General features: G+C 34.7%; 1 protein-coding gene across 1 annotated transcript; it reads right to left on the bottom strand.

The window, feature by feature from the left end:
- Positions 1–986: 986 nt before the first annotated feature.
- Positions 987–11,436, bottom strand: LOC131503567 (cullin-4B-like). Its single transcript, XM_058715019.1, has 4 exons — positions 11,235–11,436; positions 9,637–9,858; positions 5,376–5,491; positions 987–1,667 (listed from the first exon to the last, which is right to left on the bottom strand). Exons 2-4 carry the CDS (start codon positions 9,842–9,844, stop codon positions 1,482–1,484), a joined length of 510 nt encoding a protein of 169 aa, XP_058571002.1. The 5' UTR covers positions 9,845–9,858; positions 11,235–11,436; the 3' UTR covers positions 987–1,481.
- Between the last annotated feature and the right edge of the window lie 1,965 nt (positions 11,437–13,401).

The raw sequence follows: 13,401 nt of genomic DNA, 5'->3' as shown, positions 1-13,401 counted from the left end.
CTGGAAATGTTGTGGGAAGGGGTTATTATGCTGCTGAGAGAATTTTGCCATGTTAACACTTTTGGGGAGGTTAAAAGAAATGGGTATTTGTATGGATTACAGCCCTCATTTTTAACCAAGACCCACAATTACTTTTTTAAACAAAGAAAACTAGAAAGATGGGATGTGGGAGCCATCAATGACTTAGGACACATCTTATTGTCCTAATGAGTGAGAATAACAACTCCAAATACAAAGAACTAGATCGGCCAATATGCTTGGCAATTCATTAAAACCAATTAGATAAATACTTTCATGTCATAATTCATGTGGGGACCTCCTTTTATATTTTAAAAATATAAACTCTTCAGTGTCACTATTTTATTGAACTGTTTAGTCTATTCTAGTTTTTATTCTTTACATATGAAACTGAGAGAAATGTTTTCCATTAGTGAAGATTTAAACTCACAGCAGTTTTCTTTTTATACCGTAAATAAACTTTTAAATCTAATAATAGTATCAACATATCATATTACCTTATGCTTTATTCTGCCAAATAGAAAAGCAAACACAATTTACATATTTTCATTTTCAAAATATAGACATATTTTGGGGCGCCTGGGTGGCGCAGTCGGTTAAGCGTCCGACTTCAGCCAGGTCACGATCTCACGGTCGGTGAGTTCGAGCCCCGCGTCAGGCTCTGGGCTGATGGCTCGGAGCCTGGAGCCTGTTTCCGATTCTGTGTCTCCCTCTCTCTCTGCCCCTCCCCCGTTCATGCTCTGTCTCTCTCTGTCCCAAAAATAAAATAAATAAATAAATAAAAAATATAGACATATTTTGTGTTGAAGTATTTACAAGTTTATCTATCTTATTTAGTATAGCTTTGTTATAGCTCTACTATACATTCCTCCGTATATTCAAAACTCAGATGATAAATTACTAATTTCACACACTATTTAGTAAGACTAAATCTGACATATATTTCGTGCCTCTTGTTCAAGCTCCTATTAACGTTAAACTCAATTACATCTAAAGTATAATTATCTGTTTGGAAAAAAACACCTAATTGTCAGCGAATAAATAAATTAAAATTAAAACGTTAAAGAACTGAAAATTTTGGTCTACCATAAAAGTACTTCCAGAAGCTTTTAAATAAAGTATGGGCTAACTACAGTTTGAAGTTTTTCATTTACAGAACCATTTAACATATTCCATGATAATTCTCTGAACTAAAAATATAATTTCTATACTCTACCATTTGTCTGCTATGATTTTGCCAGCATATATCCATTTTCTTTAGAAAAGGGCCATTATCCACAGAATCCATGAGGTAATGTTAAGAAAAACTTTATATTCTAACATTAACACACATTCTGCAAACGGAAGATATGACTTCTAAAAGACAGTATTTAAAACTGCTTAATGATAACCTTAGGTCCAAGGATGTCTGTCTTAAACAGAACACAAAGAGAACAAAAATAACATTAATCCCATATACCAAGTCAATTATTCCACTCGATAGATACTGACATGGAAAATTTGACAAAAGACAGGAAACAACTCAAAGAGGAAAAAAAAGGATACTCTCTGAATTGATGAATTTGTGCTTTGAGGTGCTGTTCACAAAGCTGCTTCAACTGTTTATACAAGTTTGCAGATAAATTGTAGGAGCAAAGGTTTTCAACACTCTGAAAAAATGAAATTTTTGTGCTTAAGTTGAAAAAATGCAAAACAAAGTTACTTTGTCTACAACTGTTGATTATATACGGACCACTGATTGTGAACTTATTTTATATGAATTAATAAGTGAATAGGAATGTCATGAATATATTCATGACTATTAAATGATGAAAAGCTATTTCAAAATTTGCAGTATCTGAACCCTAAGAAAATGAATTTAAAGTCTTCCATCTCAATCAGTACGTACAAACCCATTCTTTATGAGTAATTCTAAGCACCAAGACATTCATAGTAATCAGCTTTCTTTAATTTAAAAATAATTCTCTGAAATTAGCTGTTCAAACCATACGTTAAACCACGTCTTAATTTTCAGAATTTTTAAAAGATTACAATCTTTCTTTAAAATTTTAAAATTAGAAAATACATTTTAAAAATGTGTACAATACAATGAAACACAATTTTATTAAGTGTGACTTACAATTCCTATAACAAACAATAAAACAAACCATTTGTTTATATTAAAATACACCCTACTGAGCACTGCAGTGAAGTCACCAAAAATAGTGCAAAGCTCTCACTCCTCATTAAACAAAGAATTCATCTGGCAAGAATGTTCGGAATCAACATTATAAGAGTTCTAGAGTCTAACCGAAACTTTATGACCAAAGGCACATTTAATAAAGAAAAAGTATGCTACATCTCAGTAATAGAGCCTTTCGGAGGCTTAATTGTCAGAGCTACATAAGTATGCCTCGGTTCTTTTTAAACTAAGAAAAAACACGTACAGGAGCAGGCTAAATTACATTTAACTAAAACAACTTGGACAATGGAACATCATAAAAGCCATATAAGAAAACCTCACAGCCAGTACCATCCTCAGTGGGGAAAAACATAGCTTTCCCCCTGAGATCAGGAACATGACAGGGATGTCCACTCTCACCACTGTTGTTTAACATTGTGCTGAAAGTGCTAGCATCAGCAATCAGACAACAAAATGAAACGAAAGGCATAAAAATTGTCAAAGAGGAAGTCAAACTCACTTTTCACAGATGGCATAATACTCTAACAGGGAAAACCTGGAAGTCTCCACCAAAAAGTTGCTTGAACTGATACATTAATCCAGCAAAGTCGCAGGACACAAAATCAATGTACAGAAATCAGTTGCATTTCTATACACCAATCGTGAAGCAAAAGAAAGAGAAATCAAGAAATCAATCCCATGTACAATTGCACCAAGAATCATAAAATACCCAGGAATAAACCTAACCAAAGATGTAAAAGATGTGTATGCTGAAAACTACAGAAGACTTGTGAAGGAAAGCGAAGAAGACACAAAGAAGTGGAAAAACATTTCACGCTTATGGACTGGAAGAATAAATACTGTCAAAATGTCAACACTACCCTAATCAATCTACACGTTTAATGTAATCTCATCCAAAATCGCACTGGCATTCTTCTCAAAGCTAGGACAGCCAATCCCAACATGTGTATGGAACCACAAAAGACCCCAAACAGCCAGAGTAATGTTGAAAAAGAAAACCAAAGCAGGAGGCATCACAATCCTAGACTTCAGCATTTACTACATCAAGACAGTATGGTACTGGCACAAAAACACACACACACAGACCACTGGAATAGAACAGAGAACCCAGAATTGGACCCAGATGTATAGCCAACTAACTTATGACAAAACACGAAAGGGTATCCATTGGAAAAAAGACAGTCTCTTTAGCAAATGGTGGTGGAAGAACTGGCCAGCAACATGCAGAAGAATGAAACTGGACCACTTTCTTACACCATACATTAAAAACAACAACAACAACAACAACAACTACTCAGAATGGATGAAAAACCTAACTGTGAGACAGGAAACCATCAAAATCCTAGAGGAGAAAACAGGCAACAACCTCGTTGACCTCAGATGCTCCACAGGTCTCCAAAGCCAAGGGAGGAACAACAAGCCAAGAGGAGCAACACTCTCCAGTTGCATCCACGTTGCTACAAAAGGCCATATTTCATTCTTTCTCATTGCCACGTAGTATTGCATTGTGTATATAAACCACAATTTCTTTATCCGGTCATCAATTGATGGACATTTAGGCTCTTTCCATAATTTGGCTATTGTTGAAAGTGCTGCTATAAACATTGGGGTACAAGTGCCCCTATGTCTCAGGACTCCTGTATCTCTTGGCAAGGGAATTAAAAGCAAAATTGAACTATCGAGACCTCATCAAGATAAAAAGTTTCTGCACTGCAAAGGAAACAACAAAACTAAAAGGCAACCAACAGAAAGGGAAAAGATATTTGCAAACGACATACTGGATAAAGGGTTAGTAACCAAAACCTATAAAGAACTTAGCAAACTCAACATGTGAAAAATAAGTAATCTGGAGAATTGAGTAGAATGAATGAATAGACACTTTTCCAAAGAAGACATCCAGATGGCCAACAGACACATGAAGAGATGCTCAACATCACTCATCATCAGCTAGATACAAATCAAAACCACAGTGAGATACCACCTCATACGAGTCACAGAGGCTAAAATCAGCAACTCAGGAAACTACAGATGCTGGCGAGGATGTGGAGAAACAAGAACCCTCTTGCACTGTTGGTGGGAATGCAAACCGGTGCAGCTGCTCTGGAAAACAATGTGGTGGTTTCTCAAAGAATTAAAAATACAACTACACTATGACCCACCAATAGCATGATTAGGAGTTTATTCAAAGGATACAGGAGTGCTGATTCACAGGGGCCCATGTACCCCAATGTTTGTAGCACCACTTTCAACAATAGCCAAACTATGGAAAGGGCCTAAACGTCCATCAACTGATAAATGGATAATATAATATAATACAAATTGTATATAAAAGATTATATTATATAGTAATATAATAATATAATAATATACAATATAATAATACAATTAGTATTATTAATATATTAATAACATATATAATATGCACAACACACGCATGCGCGCGCACACACGCACACACACACACACACACACACACACATATATTTGTTGGCAATGAGAAAGAATGAAATCCTTCCATTTGCAGCAATGTGGATGGGGCTGGAGGGTACTATGCAAAGTGCAGCAAGTCAAACTGGAGGGTATTATGCCAAGTGAAGCAAGTCAGTAAGAGAAAGAGACATATATGTTTTCACTCATGTGTGGATCTTGAGAAAGTAAACAGAAGACCATGGGGTAAGGGTAGGGGAAAAAATAGTTACACACTCTCTTAAATACAGAGAGCAAACCTAGGGTTTATTGGGGCACTAGGGGAGAGGGGGAAATGGGTTATTGGGCACTGAGGAGGGCACTTTTTGGGATGAGCACTGGGTGCTGTACGTAAGCAATGAATCACAGGAACCTACCCCCAAAACCAAGAGCACACTGCATCCACTGTGGGTTAGCCAACTTAATCATAAATTATATTTAAAATTTAAAAATTAATAAAATAAAATAAAATACCCTGAACAATAAGAATATATACATAAAAGTACATAATTATACACACCATAATTGTAACTAAGTAAATCAATCAAACATAAATACAGAAAGTGTACTGCATGATTGTAATCTTGGTGGATCCCATGATTACGATGCATGATGATAAAAATTATCCAAGGAATTATAATTCAATTATTACTATAAACCCTGATTCCATTATGATTAGTGAATACCTGTATCCAAAAGTGACACACACCTGATAGAGTTCTTCCAAGCTGTATTTAACAGAGATACTATTCTGGATAGCCTGTACAGCTTCTTTTAACTTTTTCCATGTTTCTTCAGTGTAGTTTTCCAGTGGCAGGGGTTTATCTAATAAATAAATGAAAGTTTAGAGAATAACTGTTTGGGAGACAATGTCAAAATACTAGAATATGTAACATATCCTCACACACTTACAATATAATGAATTTACTTTAAACAAAGCTTGTTGAGGCCATTCAGTGGGTTAAGAATAGTCACTTCAGCAAATGGTACTACGACAAGATACCCACATATGAAAGAATGAAGTCAGTGTCATAATCAAAACATAATTCAAAATGGATCAAAGCCATAAATCTAAATATGAAAGCAAAATCTATAAAACTTTTAGTAGGAAACAAAGGGATAAATCTTCGTGACCTTGGACCTTGCACTAAATTCACACATGACACCAAAACATAAGTGACAGAAGATAATGTATTGGGGTTCATTAAGTTAAAATGTAAAATTTTTGTGGATCAAAGGTAAGGAATAAAGAAAGCAAAACACAACCATCAGGATACAATAAAATATTTTCTAATAACTGGTAACCATGACGCATCCAGAATAAAAAAACTGTTGCAATTCATCCACAAAAAAGAATATCAACCAATTAATAACTAGGCAGCGGATTTGAATAGATACTTTCAAGAACATATACAAACGGCCAAGTAACCCATGAAAGGCTGCCCAACATAGTAATAGATTTATACAAGTCAAAATCATGACATACGACTTTATGCTTAATAGGAAGGATGTAACAAGTTTTTTAGAGGATGTGGAAAAACTAGAACCCTTATACTTCTCTGGTAGGAACATAAAATTGTACGGAGAATGTGGAAAATTTAGCAGTTCTTCCATTAACCATAAAATTACCATATGACCCCACAATTCCCTTCCTAGTGTATATCCAAAAGAATTAAAAACAGGTATTCATACAAAATAGTGTATATAAATGTTCATGGCACTATGTACATCCATATGATAGGATTTTATTTAAGCCATAAAAATGAAGCATTCACACATACCACAACCTGAATGAACTTCAAAAACACTATGCTAACTGAACTCAGCCAGGCACAAAAAAGATTATACAATGAAACATCCAGAAGAGGCAAATCTATAAAGACAGAAATCGGAGAGCTGACTGCCTTGTAGAGAGAGGACAGAAATGACAGGAAAAGGAATGGGGCAGAGAAATCATAATGCTTGTGAACATAGGTTTTCATTTTCTACCTATTAAAATATTTCACAATTAAACTGAGGCGGTAGTTACATAATACCGTCAAGTGCTAAGTGTACAACTGTATACTTTATTTTTTTTTTTTTAAATTTTTTTTTTTTTTTAACGTTTATTTATTTTTGAGACAGAGAGAGACAGAGCACGAACGGGGGAGGGGCAGAGAGAGAGGGAGACACAGAATCCGAGACAGGCTCCAGTCTCTGAGCCATCAGCCCAGAGCCTGACGCGGGGCTCGAACTCACGGACCGCGAGATCGTGACCTGGCTGAAGTCGGACGCTTAACCGACTGAGCCACCCAGGCGCCCCATACAACTGTATACTTTAAAAGTTAACGTCCAATTTATTCTTTGTGAATTTCTCCTCAGTAAAAATATCAGCACAAAATTTGTAAAAGAAAGTCTCAACAAAAAACAAGAAACTTTTATGTTTAAATTACTAAACAAAACTAATCTTGCAAATAAATGATAAGGTTATACTTAAGAAGCTGGCAAAGATAAAGTGAATCTAAAATAAGAAGAAAAATAATACAAAATTAAGCACAAATTAGCTGAGGTAGAAAACAATCAAACCCAAGATGTGGGGCCTTCGGAAGGGAAACTATATAAGCTAATATATAGTATATATAAAATTACATTATATATAATATATATTATATATTAGTTATTAATATCCGTTAATAATTATATATAACTAAATTTACACTATATTTAATATAATATAATTAACATCATTAATACGATTATATTAATCATTATATATAATATATATTAACATATATATTAGGGTTTATATATAAAATACACAAAGTTATGTTATATATAATATATATTACATAATTATAATTACATATATATATATATATATATATAATTAAGTTTATTTTTCTTTGTACCACATTCACTCTCTCACTCTCAAAAAAATTTACTATTATCCAAGAATGGTAACCATTCCTTCTTCTACGCAGAATTTAATACAAACTTTACCCTGAAATAAATGAGTTATTTTAAAAATCTGAAAAGCATTATTAATTATGTCACGGAAAAAGGAATATGAGTGTTGCTTCAAATCCAGTTTATATAAAAAAGTTAGCAAGAACACCTGAAAGTCAGATATCGGATGATGATGATCTACAGAACTATTTCAATATTCCATCCCACTAAAACAGAATATTTTCTAAGTTTATTTGTAGTATTTTAATACATGAGACAGAACAGCAAATGTTGGATATCCTTTATGTAGGAGTATTAAATTTGTAGAGGCACCTGGGTGGGCCACTTGGTTACGCTTCCAACTCTTGATTTTGGCCCAGGTCAGGATTTCATGGTTCATGAATTCGAGTCCTGTGTCAGGTTCTGTGCTGAGAGTGGGAAGTCTGCTTGGGATTCTCCCTCTCCCTCTCTTTCTGCCCCTTTTCCCTGCTTGTGCTCTCTGTCTTAAAATAAATAAACTTAAAAAACAGTCAAAATTATTTAAATAACTTTAAGAGATACTTGATATAGCTCTGCCCTGAGTATGAGAACCCAGATCAAATTAGTAATATTGACTAAAACAATGAAAAACATATGCACAGACCAAAGCATTTCAGTTCCTTAAATTCACCCTAATGCTGAAATATACCAAAAAAGATTGGAAAAAGTAAATTTTTCAATCTATGCAACAATGCATGAGTATAACATGAATTCAAATAATTCATGCTATTTGAAATCTTACTTGGCCACTAAAATAAGATTGCTTTTTGAAACTTCAACAATCTAAAGTCAAACTTCTGCATAATAAATCTAGCATGCACTAGGTTCTGGATAAGGCGAAAAGGTAAAAAGCAAACCACCAAGGGGCAAAATGTTACAAACATTTACTTTTGAAAAGTTCTAGAAAATTTGAGGTCTTATTCATAAATTTTGGATTGTTTGATATTTACTTACAAAACTAGTTTTTTGACCAGAAAATAACTGAATTCAAAAGTTTTTAAATAATATTAATTAAAATTTTAAAAAGTTAACTTTTTTCTTGACAACTAAAGATGGCAACAGGGTTGGAATATGCCCTTTAAAACCTGTAACCTAAAAAATGAGAATCTTTTTTTAAATTTTTTTTTCAACGTTTTTAATTTATTTTTGGGACAGAGAGAGACAGAGCATGAACGGGGGAGGGGCAGAGAGAGAGGGAGACACAGAATCGGAAACAGGCTCCAGGCTCCGAGCCATCAGCCCAGAGCCTGACGCGGGGCTCGAACCCACGGACCGCGAGATCGTGACCTGGCTGAAGTCGGACGCTTAACCGACTGCGCCACCCAGGCGGCCCCTAAAAAATGAGAATCTTGACAGGATATCAAAAACATTGGTTTATAAAATGCCAAAATACCATGTGAGGATTCTGTTTTATGAATTCTATATGAAAATATTATATGAAAAATTACGCTAACTCTATAAAAATTGTATGAAAAACCAATGATTATCATGAGTTTTTAATTTTTATATTAATATTTCTTCAAAATGTAAAATCTACTCCTAATAAAGGATCTTACTATGGTTTCACTGTTTATGTCCAAATGCACAATTTTTTACCACCTGTTCTGTAACTTATTAAAAATTTAAATTGTTGCCTTTGGACTCCCCATGTAAGAGCTTTTCTCAGTAATATTATAGATCCACTCACTAAAAAGATGGAAGAGAATGTATTCTACAACGGTGTGGCAACCTAGAGTATTTCAAACAGTAAGGGAGGGCATAAATGTATTTTAGAGAGAAACAAAGTACTGAAGAGTGGAGTAATTTTCCCAAGGTCTCGAGTTACTCCATGGTTAAACTGGGGCCAGGATTCAGGTCTTCAGAGTGTAAAATCAATGTTCCTAATCTTCTAAAAATTAACTACCTCGAAAAATATTAACTGTATCTCTCTGAATTTAAAGTAAGAAAGCAGCAACAGGGTATGAAAAGCTAAAACTGAAATCTTAAAAAAATTATCATTAAGTTACCTTTAAAGTTTTTGATTGCCAACTTCTTGACAGAGCCAGTGCCAAGCATGTTACTGGCAAAACTAGACAGAGTTGTTGGGGCTTTAGTCAAGTCATTGTTGTGATGGTCTGCAGCCACAGAGAAAACCAGCAACTTTCCGTTTTTAAGTTGTTCTTGTTTCTGAGAGGCAGCAGCAGCTGCAGATGATGATGAGTCTTCCTGAGGCATTTTCACATTAAGTCCTATGAAATCCAAGAAAATTCAAGTTTATAATTTTATCTAGTAGAAGACTTAAGAAGTTTTGGTGACAGGAAAAAGAAGCAAAAGGAGATAAACACGAAGAGCATTTAGTAATATTCCTGACCCTTGTTCCTATATTTTACTCATTGTTTTTCTTAACACTACATGGAGGCAGATGCAGGGAGACCATCAGCAGGTAGTCACAACCTCTTGAGAAATAGTCAAAACACTAATGACCAGATGAGGAGATGAAATATTGTGAAAATGAAGAGAATGAAAAAATGAATAATCGTCAAAAGAAAAAGAGGAAAATAACCAAGCACAACTGCTGAAATAAGAAGTGAGTTTCAGTACAGCATAGTGGCAAATGACAAAATGGTTGTAAAAGTGTTTTGGAATATGCAAGGGCAAACATGGGAAGGAAACACAAGAGATTAGAAAACAAGAGGAAACTGGGAAACAGAGGGGAAAAAATGAAAACGAGAGAGACAGAAAGAGAACACAATGTAAATACAAACTGCAAAAGAAAAAAAAAAAAAACGTACAAGGCACCTGTATCAGAATATTTCACAACCTCCTGCAACACAGAGCTTACCCGAGGGGGGGAAAAGAAACACAAACACAAACACAAACCACAGAAACAGCTAAGAGAGAAATCAATGAGACAAGAAGTGAAGTACAGAAAGTCAGAAAAGCCAGAATATAATACATTTGTTTACTCTGTACCACTTTACATCACGGTTAGCGATACAGACGTTTGTAATATACAGCAAATAAGAGACAAAGCTCTGCACTCTCATGGAACATTCACTATAAAGGTCCAGAAAATCTAGCAAGTATGATACCCAAGGTGCTAAATGATAAAATAAATAAAAACACACACATGGGTGGAAAGAGTTAAGTTTAATGAAGGATTAAAGGTAAGAAGAAAGTCAAAAAGAGGTATGTAAGAAAATGAAGGGGAAAGCCTGTAAAAGAAAATAAAAAGCAAGGCAAATTAGCTACATAATGAATTAGGCACAAATAAACAGGGATTTTAAAAAATCATGGATATTTTGGATATCCCTCCGAAATCACGGAAAAACATGAGAGAAGTTTAGGGAGAGAGGGGGGCGGAGAGAGAGAGAGACAGAGAGAGAGAGAGAGAGAGAGAGAGAGAGAGAGAGAGAGAGAGAGAGAGAGAGAGAGAGAGAGAGAGAGAGAGACGCAACGGTAGAAATAGGCAACATATATTCACACATAATTCCGGTTACAAAGTCGACGCTACAAGCCTCCTGACTGCTAGAACTAAAACAGCAACACGGCACCCTTACGATCAAGGCATAAGAAACCAGTAATAATTTACACATTTTCTGGTTGTTTGGTGCAAAGTACTTGCCTCTCTGAAACCGGAGAAAGTACTCAGAAACGACGGTTGACGTCACCCACAGCCTCGCCGTCTCGCGATGCGACACCTCAAGATGTCTCCACCGGAAATGACGGAGTCCAAAATTCTGATTATGACGTTCGCTTGCATAGCACAACTACCCTCTGCGCTGCCAGGCAAAAGAGAAAAGGAGCTAGAGCCATGTCCGGAGAAAGATATTGTAGAGAAATACAAGATCAATTAACACTGCGTGGAAAAAAACATTTTTTTTTTTAGGAGATTGCGGTAGATCGCTTAGCCCTCAAATGTATGCCGTTATTTAAATAATCTGAATGTGGAGCATAAATGTATCAATCTTGTATATCCTTTCCTTGGGAGGCCAAGTCGTCAAGCCGTTCCATCCACGGCCTTTAAAGCAATGTATAAAAGCTGTCAGAAGCTGTCAATGACGATGTAGGGAAAAATAACCATTAACCAGCTTTATTAAAGCTATAAAGTTCTTACGGAAGGAATTATTTTTTTCTGATTAGTTTTTTTGTTGTTGTTTTGTGTGTGTGTCTGTGTGTGTGTGTTTTTTTTTTTTTTTTTTTTTTTATGCTGTAAGTCCTGGTACTTTTCTTTAAATTAACCTCTATGTAGAATGCATAAAGTGAACATTATTAATTTTGGTGTAGATGCATAGATGAAAATGAATTTCTCTTCTTAATTCTATTTTGCTGTAAGGCTTAGCTCATATTCTGAGTTATTCCATTCCCCCTTGCACATCTGTGAATGGCTTTTGGTAACTGGTACTTTCACCTTTTATATTGCTACATTGTGTTGCTAAATCCTCCAAATTAATGAAAGTTAATACATTTAAACAAGCCTTAACTAGACATATGTCCACTACGGACATCTACTTATCAAACATATTTCAATTACTGTGAGGTACACCAGACTAATATTATACATTATATTAACTAACTGGAATCTAAATAAATTTGTAAAAAAATATTTTTGACTACCTTTTTTCACCTAACTCATTTGTGTGTGTGTGTGTGTGTATTTTACTAAGCTTAACAATTCTATCAATTATTTAAATGCCTTCAGGCCCACTCTCCTTTGTAGCTGCAGAGGAATTAGTATAATAAACAATAACACAGTGCCAAGTACTACATTAAGTGCTTCCTTGAAGTTAGTTCGTTTAATGTTGTTGCCAATCCTATGAGGTGTAGAAACACTAATTATTTCAGTTCTTCACTAGAACTTGAGAGAAGTGCAAGAAAGTTAAATAGGTTACTTTTGTTTATAGTGTGATGGAAGAAAATTTACCTGTTCTTACAATACTGTAGAAAAACCTTGATTTTTTTACATGTAGTGATGAAAAATTATGACAGCAAGGGCAGTACGAAATATGAGATTCATAAGCACTTTTGTGTCTTCTATTACCATGTACATACTCATTCCATAGAATACTACTTACTACAATCAATATTTGCTAAATGAAGTGAATCATTCAGCCTTAAGAAAGACGGATTGAAATACTGATCCCCATGATTCACAAAATGTAAAAAAGGGGCAGATTGTAAAACAACTGATTTTGCTTTAAATCTACTAGAAATGTTTGGCTACTATCTTAAAGCATTAATATTAATGTCCCTTAACAATGACCTGTTGATCTTCTTTATGTTTAGATGATAGAGGTAGATATTGGAGAGTTCCGTAAATGAGTGTTCTCCAGAAGGATGAATTTGCAAGATTTAAATAAAGGTTACAGTGAGTCAACAGTATTCTCCAGTCAGGGATAGACATGTTTCTATCCTTGGACAATTATTCTCATATTTTCAACAATTTACCTTAACTTACTTTCAGTAAAGCAATGTATCGCTCTAAATAGTGAGCTTCATTTCTTCTCTGACCAGGTCAAAGAGAGAATAAAATGCCACTTAAACTGTCTCTTTCCTCAGAATCCAAACAAAAGAAAGACACCACCATCTTCCTCTTCTTTGTATAATTAATAAATGGTAAAACTCTCGCTTCCTCTTAACGAAATCTAAAATATGTATATTTTCCGCTTCCAATTTTAACAGATGTTGGTAAGCTGCAACATGATTTTGAGCAAGAAACAACTATACTACCTTGTACTAATTATATAGTTAGGTAGAAACTTGATTTTTCTTTCTATGCATCGTATATATGC

This window comes from Neofelis nebulosa (assembly GCF_028018385.1).
Source record: "Neofelis nebulosa isolate mNeoNeb1 chromosome Y unlocalized genomic scaffold, mNeoNeb1.pri SUPER_Y_unloc_1, whole genome shotgun sequence".
Taxonomy (NCBI): Eukaryota; Metazoa; Chordata; class Mammalia; order Carnivora; family Felidae; genus Neofelis; species Neofelis nebulosa.
This window is presented reverse-complemented; position numbering and strand designations above follow the sequence as displayed.

Bases quoted from the DNA above. Each gene is read 5' to 3' on its own strand.
- LOC131503567 (XM_058715019.1), bottom strand. From the start codon at position 9,844: ATGCCTCAGGAAGACTCATCATCATCTGCAGCTGCTGCTGCCTCTCAG. The intron at 5,492-9,636 runs GTAACTTAATGA...TTTATTTATTAG, and splicing joins GGCAATCAAAAACTTTAAAG to ATAAACCCCTGCCACTGGAA. The intron at 1,668-5,375 runs GTGTGTGTCACT...TCATTTTTTCAG, and splicing joins GCTTGGAAGAACTCTATCAG to AGTGTTGAAAACCTTTGCTC.